General features: G+C 46.4%; 1 protein-coding gene and 1 long non-coding RNA gene across 10 annotated transcripts in view; one reads left to right on the top strand and one right to left on the bottom strand.

The window, feature by feature from the left end:
- Positions 1-985: 985 nt before the first annotated feature.
- On the bottom strand, positions 986-6,477 carry LOC132376215 (uncharacterized). Of its 2 annotated transcripts, XR_009506244.1 has the most exons (6): positions 6,297-6,477; positions 5,993-6,077; positions 4,620-4,675; positions 2,699-2,861; positions 2,436-2,527; positions 986-1,988 (listed from the first exon to the last, which is right to left on the bottom strand). It is a non-coding gene; the product is annotated as an uncharacterized LOC132376215 (long non-coding RNA). The 2 variants fall into 2 exon arrangements; XR_009506245.1 differs by lacking the exons at positions 986-1,988; positions 2,436-2,527; positions 2,699-2,861 and adding an exon at positions 4,044-4,218.
- A 5,888-nt stretch (positions 6,478-12,365) lies between these two features.
- ARID1B (AT-rich interaction domain 1B) overlaps positions 12,366-17,275 on the top strand; it is a 404,478-nt gene continuing 399,568 nt past the window's right edge. For all 8 annotated transcript variants that reach the window (XM_059940940.1, XM_059940937.1, XM_059940934.1 and 5 more), the window contains exon 1: positions 12,366-14,159. In XM_059940940.1, coding sequence (XP_059796923.1) covers positions 12,366-14,159 — 1,794 coding nt within the window. The remainder of the gene's footprint in view (positions 14,160-17,275) is intronic.

Here is a 17,275-nt window from a genome sequence, read left to right as displayed (position 1 = left end):
TGACTGATGTCTGGGTCCTGAACAGCACATGAACTTCTCCTTCCCCTTGGGTCGTCCTGGCTCCTGGCCACCCTCCCGCCCCTGCACACCAATACAAGCTAGGTCCCCCCAACACTGGGCTGACCTCCCAGCCTTGGCTGAGCGGCATCTCTGCATGCATTCTCTCACAGCCTGCAGCCCTCTGGCTACCGCCTCACACATACTAGTACCTGTGGCACGTAGGAGGCAGTGGGAAGAATTCTGGAAGCCTTGCATGCAGTACAATTAGCAGACTAAGAACAAGAATAACCTTGAGAGTTGTGACACAGAGGCCTCAGCCAGGGTGACAGGTTTGTGGAGGAGCACATGTTATTTCCAATGCGTTTTATTTTCAGTGAGTGTGGGTCTGGAAAGATACATCTTTTTCTACCTTGTATTTTTCTAATTTGGACTCTAGGCATTAAAAATGGCTTTGAGTAAATTCTGGAGCAGGCCTAAGGGTTTTTATGGACAAAGGGGACACTCTTGGTGCCCAGGGCTGGAAGAACAGATGCCAACAGAGAGTCCTGCGTGTGCTGGCACGCCTGCCTCTCCGTCCTGGAGGAGATGCTCCCACTTCTGCAAGGCCCCTGCTGCCAAACGCGGGGCCACCTTCACTGGGGAGTTTTCATACGAGGCTGCCAGAAGCCAAATTAACACTCTTCTGAGACTGTGAAATAGATAAATATATTTCCCCCCAAACTCTGGAATATAAAACTATTCAAAACAAAGAAATAAAATCAGATTCTGGCAGAATAATACACGGCCAAGACTGTCACATCATAGCTAACATCTTATACTGGGACGAAAAAAAATTAGAAGTTAAACCAAAGTATCTGGAAAAAACATCTCCACTCAGCTATGATTAGCCTAGTTTTAGATCAGTCATGCTAATAATTTTATTTTTTGTAGTACAAAGAAATATCTAGTATCTATATCTAATAATTGTAATAATCTTGAGCTCTTCGGAATTATACTGACAAAGATTTTGCAGCAGTATATTTTAGTTATAGCACCTTTTAAAAAAATGCTAAGTCTACAAGTGGCCAAAAAGTCTTTTTTCATGCTAGTTAGAAGTTATATGTATGGTCCTCTCCACGAAAATCTTATTTCCCCCATGTTCTTCCAGATATCTCCTCCGATACTGCCGACTGAAAATTATTGAAACATCCATGATAGCTGTTCCTCCGTCTTTGACTCTTGTTACATGGAGTGGGGAACTTTTCTTTCATATTGTCCCAAGGCAAAACTCCCCATTTGTTAAGGAGGGACCCTGAGGAGGTCATGCCGTGGGAAGTTCTCCAGCTCCAGGAGAGAATGCTGATGCTCTGTCTTGTTGCAGGAGGGAGGTTGTCTCACTTTCTCTTTCCTGCACCAACCACCATGAAGTGCATCTGGATGAGCAGAGTGGCTGGCACTTGTCTTGCAATAATATGGTTCTACTGGGCGATCTTCTGAAACTGCTGCCCATATCCTGACATGGGAAGGATTCTGCTTAATTTCCTTAGAATAATGAATTGATTACTAAGGATACATTCTCATGCGTAGGGACTTCGTGACTGTTCAGGAAGTGTCAGAGGAACTCAGGGATATCAGTCACATTGGTACCATGCTGGGGGAGGAGGTGATGTTGCCCTCTTATCACACTGACAGGTTGCAGAGGTCATTCATTCATTCCACAAACACTAATGGAATACCAGGTCCTACATTAGGCCCTGGATATTAAAAAAAAAATGTGGGGTGCCTTCCTGGAGCACTCAGTCTAGGGGTGGAGATGTAAAAATGCACAAAAATTTACAGTATAATATAATAAGGGCTAAAACAGCGATGTCCACAGTTGGTTTCGTAGCTCACAGGTGACTGTTGCACTAGGTGTGTGGGAACCGTGATCAGGAAGACTTCACAACGGGAGTGACATTTGGGCTGAACTTTGGAAGACCAGAGCTCTTGACCAAGCAGTGGGAAAGAGACTAGAAAGAAGCAAATGTAAAGGCAGAGAGGTGTGAGAGAGTCTGGTGGGGCAAGTGATTAGAAATGTAATCCATCAGGGACAACATCTCAGAGCAGGTGAGCAGTGAGCCAGACTCTGGAGGAAGTGGCTGGACATTCAGAGGAATTAAGCGCACAGAGAGAGGACTCAGCAAAAGTGTATCAGGGCAGAGAGGGCGCCATCTTGGCCAGGGCAGGGCTGTCCCCAGGGCCACCGTTCCCTGCGCGTCTCCCTTCCCTCTGGCTTTGATACCAGTGTTCTTCTGTAGTGGAGCCGGTTCACTGTGCTTCATTATCTCCTCCAAAGTAAAAGTGTTCCACATCATCCACTGTCCTCTCCAGCCACAGAACCATGGAATGATCTTTGGCCTGGAAACACACCCCCATTCTGCCTCCCCCTCCTTCTCCCTCTCCCCATCAGTGCCTACCTTGATCTGCCAAAGGTCAACCGTAACACAGCAATGACAAATCCTGGGATTCCAGCCTTTAGGAAATGCTTGAGGATCCGCAAGCCTGAGCTCTTAGGATGGAAAGCAAAACTTCTTCAATATTTAGATATGCTTTCCTTTTCATACTTTCAGCCCATTAATATGTTACACTGTTTCTGAGGGTAACAGAATTCTCCAGTAAACAGAATTTGTCCCTGCCATCTCAGCCTCCCATTCACCGCCGTCACTCCTCTTCCTCTCACCTTCTCTCTGGTACCCACATCCTGCTTCTCATCCCCTCTTCCGCATCAAAGCAGGCCTTCAGGCGTAGATCCGGAGTATATTCACCATAAGGTGTAAATGACTGATAGAAGCTTAAGGTATTCCTCGTTATAAGCATATTTGTATTTTGACAGGGCTCAAAGCCTTTAGAGAAAGGAACAAATCCATAAAGATTTAATGGAGAAATTTTAATTAGGCAACAGGAGGAATGTTTGGGGTTGAGTGGAGTATACCTGGTTTTCCTGAAATCACATGCCAGACAACTATTCTATTTAGAAATTCGAATACATACACACACACATACCCTACTTACCTGTTTAATTCCAGGTAGTATGTTAAATGCTTTACAAATACTCTCTCATTTAATTCTTACACCCCAAATCCTGCAAAGCAGACATTTAGTGTTTCACATACATTCTGCCGCACAACAAGGTTAAGTAAATTGCCAAACATGCACAGCCCATAAATAAGGAACTGGGATGTGAATCCAGCTTCTTTCTACAGATCAGGAAGCCCCTCGAGGTAACACTCTTTTCATGTGGTGGGAAGCAGTCTTCCTGCTTGCCTCCTGGGTTGCTGAGTTAACGAACATATAGAGCTTTAAAAATCTTTTCCAATAAGTCATCTTAAAAAGCGCCCTTAATCATCTTTGTTTTTCTCTGAACTCCCCAGACTTTGTGTATGTCATCCTCATAATGATGTGCCCCGAATAAAACATAGTGGCCTGTTCTATTTTCATTTTTCAGCCTGTGCAGGATATAAAAAATAAACAGCATATGGTGAAAAGTTAATGTGATTAAAAAAAAATAAGTTCACTTAAAATAATCCACGGGCTTTTCTACATGGGTTCTTGGTCTGGTTTCAAAAACCACAGGAGTTTTACTATGCTTTAGAAAAGGGTGAATATTTGCATTGTTTCTATTGGGGTCAGTGGAAAACCAATCTCATAGAATCGGCACTAATAATCATGTTGTTTATAAACAAGTGCCACGCTAAACTAGTACAGACCAAGACTACTGTGATGTGCTCCAGCATTAAACACACTCAAAGCAACACTGTAACTCTCTCTCCAGTTATAAATCTCATGCCAACACAATGTTTCTTTAGCCAACAAGAATAATGAAGTCTTACCTAGAGAATAAGATGGGACATCAGACAAATAGGTAGACCTGACCTTTTAAGAAAAACTTCCTATACCTTGAGGCAAATAAAAAATGAATTTAGGAATCCTGTCTTTATTTTAAAAGTGTAACTACATAAAAAGTCATTGTTGCTTAAGCTACATCAGTTCTCAGCACTGAAAGAAACAAGTAATTTGAAAAGGCACGTAAATAATTTTATTGGCACATTTGTGTTCAGCCACAAAGTTCTCTCAACAATTAAGTGCAGAGCCCACTGTGGGTCCAGGATTGTTCTGAGCATTGTGGAAGATGGAAGAGAAACTGAAGATAGGGACTTTATCCTTCAGGAATTGATGATCCAGCTACAGAGATGTTAGGTCCTTAATAAAATAAAGAATAGTATCAAACACTTCCCTTGTGCCAGGCACTGTGCTCAGAGATCTGCAGGGATTATTTCCTCTAATCCTCAGAAGCCCAGAGAAGTAGGTACTATTATTTTACACAGGAGGAAATCAAGGCTTAAGAGGTTAACTGAACTCTCAAAGAGTTGTGAGAATTATATAAGAAACCATAATGCACTATATCAGTCTGGTGTAGATTTTGTTTCCTACTGAAAAAAAAGAAAAAAGAAAAGAAAAAAAACCCAAACAAAACAAAGCAAAAAAAAAATCAGTAGCTTAAACAGTTAGAGATTTATTTTTCTCTCTCATAAACCAAGTCCGGAGGTAGATAGTAACTAAGCCAGCACCACAGCTCTCCTTCAACACAGGGACACACCTACCTCCAAGGCATCTGGGAAATGTGCAGACATTTTTTTCTTACAAGTGGTCATGTGCCCTGTTGAAAAGTGGGAACAGATATTAGGTTAGGCAACTTGCATCTCTGCCACATGTTCGCAGAGTGCTGGGCCCAGGACAGACACAACAAAGGTTAAGTGATAATAATTATAAAACTCAAAGCAGCCCGGAAGTGGCTTGGTTTATTGATTAAGTACAACTATGTCTGCCCGAGGTTTTCCCTTTTCCAGACTCCTGCCCTATCCCTAAATAGGCATGTGAGTGAGAGGAAGGGAGTGCGTGCTGGGTGCTCCAAATGCTGCCTCCTGGGAGCACTGACTCCCAGGCCTGGCCTCTCTATTTCCTCCTCCAGACACTAGAGGTGGTTTGCCCCAACGTTTGCACCTGTGGAAAGGTGGCAGAAAGCCAGGTCATGACACAAAATAAGGACAATGCCCAGCCTTGGGCACTTTCCAACCTGGGCTCCTGCTTTCTTCCCATGCCCACTTTCAGGGACTGCAAATGACAGCTCTGGCCTCTCGCAAATGCAGAAGGAACAGGGCAGTCACACTGCGTTAACTCCAGGGGATAAGCAGCCACCCTGGACAGAGGTGTCCTTTAGATCAGTGACACCAAGCATGGCACTCCTTGGTGCTGTGCAGACAGGAGGCTCTGGGAAGGGGGCAAATTGTAACTTATGGGTTGAGTGTCAACTCATTTGGTTTATTTGTTTCAAAGAGTTTTCCATGGATCATCTCAGTCTCACAGATTCCTAGGTAAGAGAGAAGGCTCTCACATCGCAAAATATTTGCACCGTGTGGATCTGAGGAGTTTCCCTCAGCTTCTTAAAACTTCTAAGTTGTTTTTAGGTTTAAGATTCTATGACGGACAGAGTTGGCTTATCATAACGGTTGGGGTGTGGTACAGAGAAAACTGGGTAGGATAGATGGATAGGGTGAAGTGAACAGGATGGTAGGGATAAAAACGGGAGTTTCCAGCTGGTTCATCATCGGTTTGGACCAGGAAAGGGGGGGGGGGGGGGATGGAAAAAGAAGTGAGAGGTAGGAACTTGATCCTTCCATTTGCTCACCCCCATATCTAATCTATTACCAAGTTCTGTGTTATTTCCTTGCCCTCCCTTCCATGGAGGGCCACTGCAAGCATGCACGATGCTTTGTGCAAATTAGAAAAAGACACCCCATCCTCCAGCAGACTCAGTCCTGTGCCAGGACTCAATGGGCAGCAAATAAGGCTCTGGCTGAACTGCAACCCCCATTCACATCCTTGGTTGGAAGCCCTTGCTCAGTGAAGAATCCGCAGATTCTTAAGTGGTGGACTCAAGTGGTGGACTCTTAAGTGGTGCAATCAGTTCACTTACCTCCATCCCCATGGTCCCTCCTGCCTCCTTCCGGCTCCATCATCTCTCATCTCTCACGTGGACGACGCTCCGTCATGACAGGTAACTGGGAGAGGGTGTACAAAGGGTCTCAAATTCAGGCTTGGTGTGGTTGCCAAGTAAGGTTATTCATACAAGGACTAGACGAAAAGGTGTTCATCCTATTATTTGTTTTTAGACTTGTGATCGATTTAACAGACCACCCAGCCTGTGGGGCACGGCACTGTGAATTAATCAAACATAAATGAATCTTAGAGTTATTCTGTGAAAAACACATTTGTATCACCTTCTATTTTTGAGGCCGAGTATGTTTTAAAGGAACCCGTGAACATTAAAATAGACTCATCTTACGATGCTCTTTTATTATCCCTTAGCATCGCAGAGTACCGGGAGGCGCCCCGCACGAGCGCGGCCGGCCGGGGCCGAGTCGCGGGAGCCTGGACTCCCGGGACCGGCCCCACGCGCACGCCCACCCGCCCTGGCCCCGCCTCTCTTCCCAGCAGCCCGTGGGTCCCGTGACCACCCCGGGCCCCGGCTCGGCCCCCGGCTCGGAGGCTGCAGCTACCTCGCGCGGCTCTCGGATCGCGAGCCCAGCGCGGGGGCCCCTCCTCCGCGGCCGCGGCGGCGCTCCTGCCCGTCTCCGCCCCCAGCCCCGCTGGCCTCCTGCTGTCTGCGACGCTCTTTCCCTTCCTTCCCGGGTTCATTTTTCCTCACTTTTCGGTGGTCAGTCCCAGCCACGTTTCCTCCGGGAAGCCTTCCCTCGGGCCCCAGTCTACGTCAGCTTCTTCGTTTATTTCCCGCATAGAACCCTGGCATCTTTCCTTCCGAGCACGTTATCTCTGTGCAATTTGACACTTATTGGTGGGATCATTTGATTAATGTTGAGCTGGTAGACGGTGCAGGAAGTTCCTCCCCCCCCCCGCCCCCCTCAGTGTAGTGGCCGCAGAGCCTAGCACAGGGCCGGTGCAGAGTTAGGCAGGGCTCGGCAATGATTTGCTGGCTGGCTGGCTGGCTGGATGAATGAATGAATGAATGGGGTTGAGCCAAGAAGCTACCTTCTCAGCAGCTCCTTGTGGGTTATGCTTTGGGAGGGAAACCTGTATCCCACATGGTCCCTGAGAAAGCAGAGCAGGTCACAGCACCACAGAAAGACGTACAGCTTCAGAGGAGACGTCTGAGGGTCAGAGAAGGGGCCAGATATAGGCCCCTGAATTTTAAGTCCTATAGTAACATACTACAATGTGGAAATTTTCTTTAAGTAAGGGAGAGAAAAAAATATTTATGCTTAACCACTTGCGCATTTCTAGAGGAATGCATTGATAAGCAAATTCCCCAATGAAATTGTATCATTTGGTATAACAGCAGCATATCACCAAGCCCTTTGGCCCTTAGAACAATCAGATGACTGTCAGTAATTTGCCCTTAAAGATGCCTACTGATTCCCTTAATGAATTAGGGACAAAGCAATCGAAGATAAGGAGGGTGAAATAAATATCACGAGTGCACTACATTAATGCACATGAGGTATTGTTTGGAATTTATTGTGCTTGATAAGTAGTTTTATTTTAGAAGGTTATATGTACTATGAAGCAATTAATCACATATGACAGACTCAGAAGGCCTTCAGATAGGTCGCTAAAATCTTTCCATAAAATTGAGGTATTAACTCTCCAAATGATTTCCCTTATATTCTTGATTATTACAAAATGACCTCAAATATGTTTACTTCCTAAGTATTTATTTATGAGGAACTAGAGTGGTGTTATCAATAAAGTGCCTTTATCCAAGCAGCAGGTTATCAGTGACAGAAGCCATATAGATGAGTATATGTCACGATGTAATCATAGGTGCTCAATAAGTGATTCTGATGATGGCAAAATGAGGACAATCTTGGGAATCAAGTGAAAGAAATGCCATTGAACACACATTTGTCTAAAAGTTATAGAACATTTCTAAACTAGGCTGTAATAAAAAAATTTTATTACACATCATTCAAAATATGGACAGTCCCGTATAAGATACATAGTACAGTGTTCCAAAATGTATTAAGGAAATAAATGTAATTTATTTCACTGCTGTTACTATGTTTCTAGGGACTTTGGCGAGAAATTATAGTAGCCTAATGGTAAACCTGACTTAGGGCTCTGGAAGTCTAGCTCCAACATTGGTGGGTTCCCAGCATCATGTCAAAGCCGTGCCAGACTGAGTATTAGGGCGAGGTGCCCGGCCGATGGCAGCCAACAGGGCAGACCTGCAGGGAATGTTGTTAGGTGGGGAAGCCTGAACTTACTTCTTTCCTGGCCAGATCCTCCAAGATGTTTCAGGGCAGCCCTAAGTATGTTTTAGATAATAGTTTATATCCCCTGTTGAGGACAGGACGAAGGTAATATTTATCTTTTTATTCTCAGGGAATGTCACAAAGTAGATTCTAGATAAGTTTGTTGAAAAAAAAAAAGTGTAGTTTATCCCTATCCCCATCGAGGTTTATTATCCCCACTATAATATTCTTAGTAAATATAGTAGCGCTATTGTTAGGGTCCCCAGATTTATTTAAATTTTTTCTTGCCTAGATTTTTTTCAAATCCTAATTGTTTTGCATCCTAAACTTATGGGCCACTATTAAATTTGCATAGTTGTTTCAAGCCAAATGCTACATCCCGTATCTTGCGTTTACTTAGTTATTCACTGCCAACGTCTAAATCAGAGACGTGAAAAGGACAATTGTTTAGTGCTCTTTAAAGTCGCTGACCAAGATTAGTAGGGAAATCCCATTAGCTCCATTCATCGCATTTCTCATAAATCTAAAAGGAAAGCAAGTATCTAAAGCCTTATTCTTTAATAGTTCTTACTTGTAAAACCTTGACAGGGCTTTATTCTAAATTGCTTCCAAATGATGTAAAGAATACTGAGAAATATGATGGGTAGTGAATCGTGATAGTTTCAGTTATCGAATAAATAACCAGAACAGTAAAAGGGGACTAATCTTAAAGCAAACAGGATGATGGGCTACGATGAGGCAAAAAGAACAGAACCGTGGCATTCTTAAACTACCATCTGGCTCAATCCTCTTTAAGTGGGCAAGTTTGAAGAGCCTTTTATTCACTGCCCTAAAACTTATTCAAAGGGTATTGTATTTGAATATTAATTTTTCATATAGTTAAAAAACCTCACCAAACCCAACCCCATTTTTGTAGCCAAAAAGTAAGGTTTAACAAAGTAATGGGTGATCCTCTGGCTAAACACGAAGGCGTGGGGCAACCTTCGAGCGGCAGTTTGGCTGCAGGTGTGGCGAGGCCACTCTGCAGCTTTTGGGCCTTCACTTCCTGGGCTCCTTCGTGGCTAGAGTAACTTATTAAAGTTGTCACCACGGTTTGAAATTTAGGCAAGAGGTGTAAAAATAAAAAATTCCTTAGGAAAAGAGGACGCGGTGATTTCTAGTATTTTATTTTACATTAAAAAAATACTGTAGAATTGCCATATAGGATAATTGAGGCAACTGACACAATAGAAACCATAATTTGTAGTTCAAGTCATGCTTTTGTGAAATTGTGAACCTATTTCATCACTTTCTAACAGACCCCTGACAACTGTGATTTCATTTAAGTCCTGGATTTTTAAATGAAACTGTTAAGAGGCTTTTATTTTGTTTTTCCGAGAAGGTGTGTTTGAGAAGCCTAAGTTGAATAAACAGGAGCCCACTACTTATCTTCAGCAAGAAGCTTTTAAAAAGGTATTTTAGCATTCTCTGTGGTTTAAGAGACAAAACCAAGTCCTGCTGGCTTTGTGTGTTGTGCTTCTCGTACAGACTGCAGTGCCTTCTGTCTGCTTTAGGGTGTGGCATCTGCCATTGGGGAGGAGAAACTGGCATGTGTCGCCTTTTATAGCAGACTGATTTCATTGTGCTGGGGGCCTCTATTTCATAGCCTCTTGGCTCCAATCTTCTAGTTGACTTGCTGAAGCAAAAGGAATTAAAAGAGATTTTGACCTACATACCTAATTTTTTTTTAAGTTTCATGATTTTTCTATATGAAAAAAAATTTTTTTAAAAGGGCCAGAGGTGAACTTGGTGACTCATTTTCCCTTTTTAGGATTAGCTGTGAAAATAAGCCACAAAATACAGCTACACTTGTACGAACTGACTTTGATGTATTTTATCAGTTTGAAAAAATGCATTTTTATGATTATATGTATATATTTAGTTTGACTATAAATGTTTAAAAGCATACATATGTAATGGATTTTAGAATATATGTATAAACACATATACACAAAACACTTATATTTATATTTGCATATGAAAAACTTAAAAAATTCAACTTATGTGGTATAATCATATAATTAGTATGTATTTGAATATATAAAGGGAGAAAATGCAGGAGAAAATGTCAAAGAGGCACACTAACAAAGATGTAGTATTCTCTTGGCAAAAACTGATGAATGATTTGGCATGAATTTACCTTACGGTTCTGTTATTCTCTCTTACACATGATGATATAACTCCTGTTTTCCAGTTGTTTGCAATTTGTTGAATGCAAATTTGTGGTTTCTACACTCTATAATGACCCTTGGGTGTGCACCTGATTCCCCTTCCCCCAATCAGTCACCAGTTTTTCACATCTATCATTATCTATTTAGTCATGTAACATATTTACACTCGGTCAAGCAAACAAAAATAACCACTGCAGTTGAAATAAACTAAAACAGCCTTTATGGAAAGCTGAAGAATGAGATGATTTTAGAAAGCTACATGCTACCAAAATCATATATATCATTTCAGCTAGCAGGACTTCTTGAAAGCTCTGGTTTCAAGTGCTTTCTCTCCATGAAAACTGAGTCCACACTAGTACACTAGTACAACTGAGCTATTGTTCAGGTTAAGAAGTCCTGCTTTTGAAGATATTCAAGATGTTACCAGGTGACAAATTCACAATAATAAAAACATTTAAAGCATCAAAAAGTGATAGAACAATGGATAGTATTTAAAAAAAACAAAACAAAGCGTGAACGTTTTTGCTCTAGGATTAGATTTGACGGATTTATTATCATTATTGATCTTATGTTTATTAAATATAACATGTATTTCTTTTAGTTTTGTTTCACATCACTTAGAAATGAACCCATATCAAGAGGGTTAATTGTGCACATAACCTCTGAAATAGGGTGAAAGGCGTCATACAGATGTATGAAGAGATAAACCTTAGCTATTATGGCGCCAATAGTTAAATTTCCACGTGCAAGTTGTTGGGAGCATAAGGTATCACTCTACATATTTGAGGACGTTCCTTCAGAGAGCAGACAGACAAGTGCATTGCAGGAAAAATGCTCCTTTGGGACTACTTCGTGTTTTCATTGATAAGCCTACGTACACATATAAGACGCCTTAAAAAGAAGTTATATCAACGTTATCTTTGGGCAGGTGCAGTCAATAATAAGCATATATTGAGTACCTGCTGTGTACAGGGCACAGCGCTCCTGGAATGTGCTAACCTTCACTTAAACGCTTTCCTAATTTTGCAGTTTGAAGAAGTTGTGGGAAATACGCTGATGGCCCGAAATCAAGTGAGAGAGGCTAGCATTCTGAAAAATTACATAACTCTTGGGAGAGGCAGTGCTTTTGCACAGATTGCCCAAATATTTTCTTTCTCCGCCGGCTCCTCGTAACCTTTGAGGCCAGCGGACAACTTTGTTCCTCAGTCCTTCTGCCTCTTTTGTCTGCTCGTCAGACTCGTTTTCCACCTTTGTATCGGGCCTTTTAGACGTGAAAACAAACACGCGAACGCCCGGTTGGCAAGGAGACGGAGGCACGAGGGGAAAGTGCAGGCTCCAGTTGCCCCACGCCGCCGCCGCGCTCCGGGCGCCTGCGGCGCCGCCCGAGCCCCCGGTGCCCGCGAGGGTGCGCCCGGGCGGGCGCAGGGCCCGGCGGGCGAGCGGCGGCGGCGGCGGCGGCGGCGGCGGCCCGGGCCGACTCCAGTCCGCGTTTTGCGAGTGCGCGCGAGTAATCAGAGAGAAGTGGATAATAGTTGCTCGGGCTCGCTCGGCTCCCTCTCATGCCATGCTGGGCCCGATAGGCTCAGTCAGTCGTGTATTTACCCATATCCGGGTTAGAGAGGAAAAGAGAAAAGTTTCATTTAAACCTGAACTAAAAACTTTCACCATGAAATCACACAGCGAGAACAGGCCCAGACCGTAAGGCGTGACTCCCGGTTCGGCTCCGGCGGGGCCTGTGGAGGGGGAGGGGGCTCGCTCGATTCCCGTCGGGGCGTGTGGATGCGCACAGGAGGGGCTGCTGACTAAAAAGTGGGTTTTATTGTCTCCCCCCCCGCCCCCCGCCCGGCCTCGCCACGCCGCGGCGATCATGGCCGCGCGGGCAGCAGCGGCGGCGGCGGCGGCGGCGGCGCGGGCGCGGGCTGGCAGCGGCGAGCGACGGGCGCCCCCCGGGCCGCGGCCGGCGCCCGGGGCCCGGGACCTGGAGGCGGGGGCGCGCGGCGCGGCGGCGGCGGCGGCACCGGGACCCATGCTGGGGGGCGGCGGCGACGGCAGCGGCCTGAATAACGTGCACCACCACCCCCCGCACCCCCGTCACGAACTGAACATGGCCCATAACGCGAGCGCGGCGGCCACGGCCGCCGCCGCCGCCGCCAGCGCTAACAGCGCCAAGAGCGGCGGCTCCGAGACGGCTCTCAAGGAGGGTGGAAGCGCCGCCGCGCTGTCCTCCTCCTCCTCCGCGGCGGCGTCCTCCTCTTCCTCCTCGGCGGGCCCGGGCTCGGCCATGGAGACGGGGCTGCTCCCCAACCACAAACTGAAAACCGTTGGCGAAGCCCCCGCCGCACCGCCCCACCAGCAGCACCACCACCACCACCATGCCCACCACCTGCACCACCATGCCCACCACCTCCACCGCCACCACCACGCACTACAACAGCAGCTAAGCCAGTTCCAGCAGCAGCAGCAGCAGCAGCGGCAGCATCCCATTCCCAACAACAGCCTCAGCGGCGCGGGCAGTGGCACGGCTCAGCCCGGTCCCGACATGGAGCAGCCGCAACATGGAGGGGCCAAGGACAGTGCCGGGGGCAGCCAGGCCGACCCCCCGGGCCAGCCTCTGCTGAGCAAGCCGGGCGACGAGGACGACGCGCCGCCCAAGATGGGGGAGCCGGCGGGCGGCCGCTACGAGCAGCCGGGCCTGGGCGCCCTGGGCGCGCAGCAGCAGCCGGTCGCCGTGCCCGGGGGCGGCGGCGGCGTCGGCGGCGGCGTCGGCGGCGGCGGTGGCGGCGGCGGCCCGGCGGCCGTCTCGGAGTTTAATAATTACTATGGCAGCGCTGCCCCAGCTAGCGGCGGCCCCGGCGGCCGCGCTGGGCCTTGCTTTGATCAACATGGCGGACAACAAAGCCCCGGGATGGGGATGATGCACTCCGCCTCAGCTGCCGCCGGAGCCCCCAACAGCATGGACCCCCTGCAGAACTCCCACGAAGGGTACCCCAACAGCCAGTACAACCATTATCCGGGCTACAGCCGGCCCAGCGCGGGCGGCGGCGGCGGCGGCGGCGGCGGTGGAGGAGGAGGAGGAGGAGGAGGCAGCGGAGGAGGAGGAGGAGGAGGAGCAGGAGCGGGAGCTGTGGCGGCGGCGGCCGCGGCGGCGGCGGCAGCAGCAGCAGGAGGCGGCGGCGGCGGCGGCTATGGGGGCTCGTCCTCGGGGTACGGGGTGCTGAGCTCCCCCCGGCAGCAGGGCGGCGGCATGATGATGGGCCCCGGGGGCGGCGGGGCCGCGAGCCTCAGCAAGGCGGCCGCCGGCGCGGCGGCGGGGGGCTTCCAGCGCTTCGCCGGGCAGAACCAGCACCCGTCGGGGGCCACCCCGACCCTCAACCAGCTGCTCACCTCGCCCAGCCCCATGATGAGGAGCTACGGCGGCAGCTACCCGGACTACAGCAGCCCCAGCGCGCCGCCGCCGCCGCCGCCGTCGCAGCCCCAGTCCCAGGCGGCGGCGGCGGCGGGGGCGGCGGCGGGCGGCCAGCAGGCGGCCGCGGGCATGGGCTTGGGCAAGGACATGGGCGCCCAGTACGCCGCTGCCAGCCCGGCCTGGGCGGCCGCGCAACAAAGGAGCCACCCGGCGATGAGCCCCGGCACCCCCGGCCCGACCATGGGCAGATCCCAGGTAACCCCCGCGCCGGCCGGGCCTGCTTCCGCCGCGGCGGCCTCGCCGCGCGCCGCGAACCCTAGTTTCTTTCTTTCCGCGTACTTTTTCTGCGTCTTCTGCCGGGGGAGGCGGGGGCGAGGCGCTCAAAGCCATTTTAACTCGCGGCTGCCTCCCTCCGAGGCCGGGCGGCGCACAGGGTCGGACGGCGCGGCGCGGGGGCCGGGGCCTGGGGAGGGGGTCTCTCCGAGGCCCGGGACGCGCGCCGCGATTGCCGGTCGCCGGGCACCCGCCTCGCCACCCCGCCCCGGGCGCCGAGCCGCGCGTGCAGGAGTCGGGGCCCGCGCCGCGGGGAAGCCGTGTGGGCGCTGGGGACTGTTCGGGCAGCTATTTCAACAAAATAGGCGCTCCCGGCCAGTAGGGTCTGGGGAGGAATATTGACCCCCTCGTCTCGGTTAGCGCCAACAATGAGCGAGAACTGGGAAAAGAATGAGGAACTTTGTCCTCCCTCCGGCCACACTGCGTTGCCTCTTAGCTCACAAGGTGAAGGCAGGAAAAATAGGTTAGCTTTGTGGCAGCCTGGTGCGTGTTTCGTAGTTGTGCCTAGCCATTCGGGGATATTCGGTGCGGGCTTTGAGTTAGAGCGTTTAGTAGCAGCAGTAGTACCCACATTTACAACGATGTGGAGCTCAAAAAATCCAAAAATATATCGATCCCTTCCTAAGAATAGCCGGGAAATCCATTATTTGGCTTGCAGGCTGCTTGAAAGGAGTCACCTTCAACAGACAGGCTGTGTTAAAGGAACACATTCCGGTTGAATTGAACTTATTTTGATCGTGGATTAGGCGTACATTTTATTCAGCGAACCCACGGAAGTAGCAGACCAGTGCAAATTGATCTTTTTGGATCGGATTTATTTGGATTTTTAATTTCCTGTCACCCAAGTCCTGCAGCGTTGTTAGGAAGTGTCCTGCACTCTTGCTGTTTCTTGCTCGTAGGCTGAGCCTAAAGACTTGATCTCCTTTGCAAGGTTTGGAATTTGAATTGTGGAGGTAAACTGGCTGTAATAGTCTCCAGACAGCTGCCTCTGAGTTGACATCTAATCTGCCATCTGATTGGCTCCCCTCTCACCATTGGGCATTTAGCACTGCTGATGTAAATAGAAGTGCTGAGCGGTACAGTCACAAAAATTCTTGCCACAAATAATAACTGAGCTCTATTACAAGCAGATGTAAGGTTGGATATTATTTAAAGCTTAAACTATTATACATCATAGTTATTAATAAGAGGATTAAATACATACAAACATTATGCTGGTGTCCAGGATTGGGCATTTACAAAATTCAGCTCTTTGACAGTCTCAGCATGGCCATTCACTTTAATTGTAAGGTGAGGATATGGCAATTGAAAAATAATTAAGCCAAGAATTTTACTAATTTTTGGATTTGTAAAGCTTTTATTGAAAGTATCCTTTATGGATTAAACCATGGAAAAAATTTGAATTATGTCATCACATGTGGTTTAATGTAAAAGTAAAATTTATAGCATTAAAAATGTCAAGATTCTGATATCCAACATCTTTTAGTAGTATTTAATTAGCTTTATAACAAGAGTAAATCTATATTTCTAGTAAGTTGTGTTTTAACAATTCTGATTGTTTTAAGCTGTTTGTAGATGAGGAGTTTTAGTTAGAATTGACATTATGTTTAAGAAAACATGAACTGAGGAAACTATATAATAATTTTTGCAGACAGCAGTTAGTTAAAAGGGAAGAAATGGATGTTCTTGCAAAATTTTAAAAATCATTTTATATTTGCTTCTGCTTTGGAAGCAAATGCCCCAGGAATCTTTTTTTCCCCCTCTTGATTATTTTTCCCCCTAGGTTAGGTAATGTGAACCTTATTTGAACTGCTCACACAGTGTTTTAGGGAAACTATATTACATGCAAGTTGTGCTGGGTATGTTTCTTCCAAATAATTTTTCTTTCATAGACATTACAATTTTTTAAACTTTCATAGCATTAAAATATGTTAGAAAGGAATAATGGCGGTTGTAATATATATTTTTACTCAGCTCATTTATTTTAGGAAGGTGTATTTTAGTAATAACCATACCTTAGATGAGAGACTTGTCAGAGTGAATGCAGTACTGAATTTAACAGATAATCATGTGAATCCCAGGCTGAGGACATTGGTGTCCACTCCTTTCTAATCTTTAGTTAGTTTAGTGGAATTTTACTTTTAATAATAATATGTTTTCCTATTCTTCATAGAAAACTTGGGATTTCAGTTTTTATTTTTTGATTTGTACAGGTAAAAACATAGAAAAACCTTGTGTAAATAAACCCATGCAATTTTAAAAAGATTTGCTTTGTCAACTTCCTTTTAAAGGGACAGTTTAGAATTCACATCTCTGTAAACTAGAAACCAGGATGATAGAGGCAGATGTAGGTCGGTGTTGCTTTACGGTATTTTTTCGTAATGGAACCAATCATTTTAAGTATGTTGTTTTCTTGGAATGAGAGTGAATCCATTATGTCCTCAGTATGACCCTCGGGAATAGCTTTTTTATTTTTGAGGGGGAAGAAAAATGATGGGCATGTGACCTAGATTCACAGATTTCTTTTAGGTACCTTACGGTTTAACATGTGGAATGTGTCTCTTTTTTATATTTTTTCTTTTTGGAAGGCTGGTATTATTTAGTATTTGTTGTGACAATTATCCTAAGGAACAGTCATTTGTCCAGAATATTAAATTGCTACATAACTATAGGTCATAAAATACTATTAAGTTTTCTTGTGGCTTTTTAACACATTTAGTTTCATTTTTGATTTTAGGAATGGTTTACATTGGGTGGCAAATGTTTTTGTAATTGAGAACAAAACATGTGCATATATTGTAACGGGAGGGTCTTTTTAAAAAGCGAAATAAGGCATTTTACGATACAGTTTGTTAGTGGGTTTCTGTGAGATAAAGTATTCAGATAAAGCAATCTCAAAAGAAATACTGAGGTCTGCTCACGTAACTAAGATTTTATGATGTCCACATTTGTGCTAAATTTCATTAATGCTATTTTAACTTTAGTTTTATATAATGTAATACAATGTAATTTAAAAAATTTTTTTACCATTAAAAGAA

This window comes from Balaenoptera ricei, chromosome 12, assembly GCF_028023285.1.
Source record: "Balaenoptera ricei isolate mBalRic1 chromosome 12, mBalRic1.hap2, whole genome shotgun sequence".
Lineage (NCBI taxonomy): Eukaryota > Metazoa > Chordata > Mammalia > Artiodactyla > Balaenopteridae > Balaenoptera > Balaenoptera ricei.
Note: the sequence above shows the minus strand (reverse complement) of the source record. Positions and strands in the feature narration are given on the sequence as shown.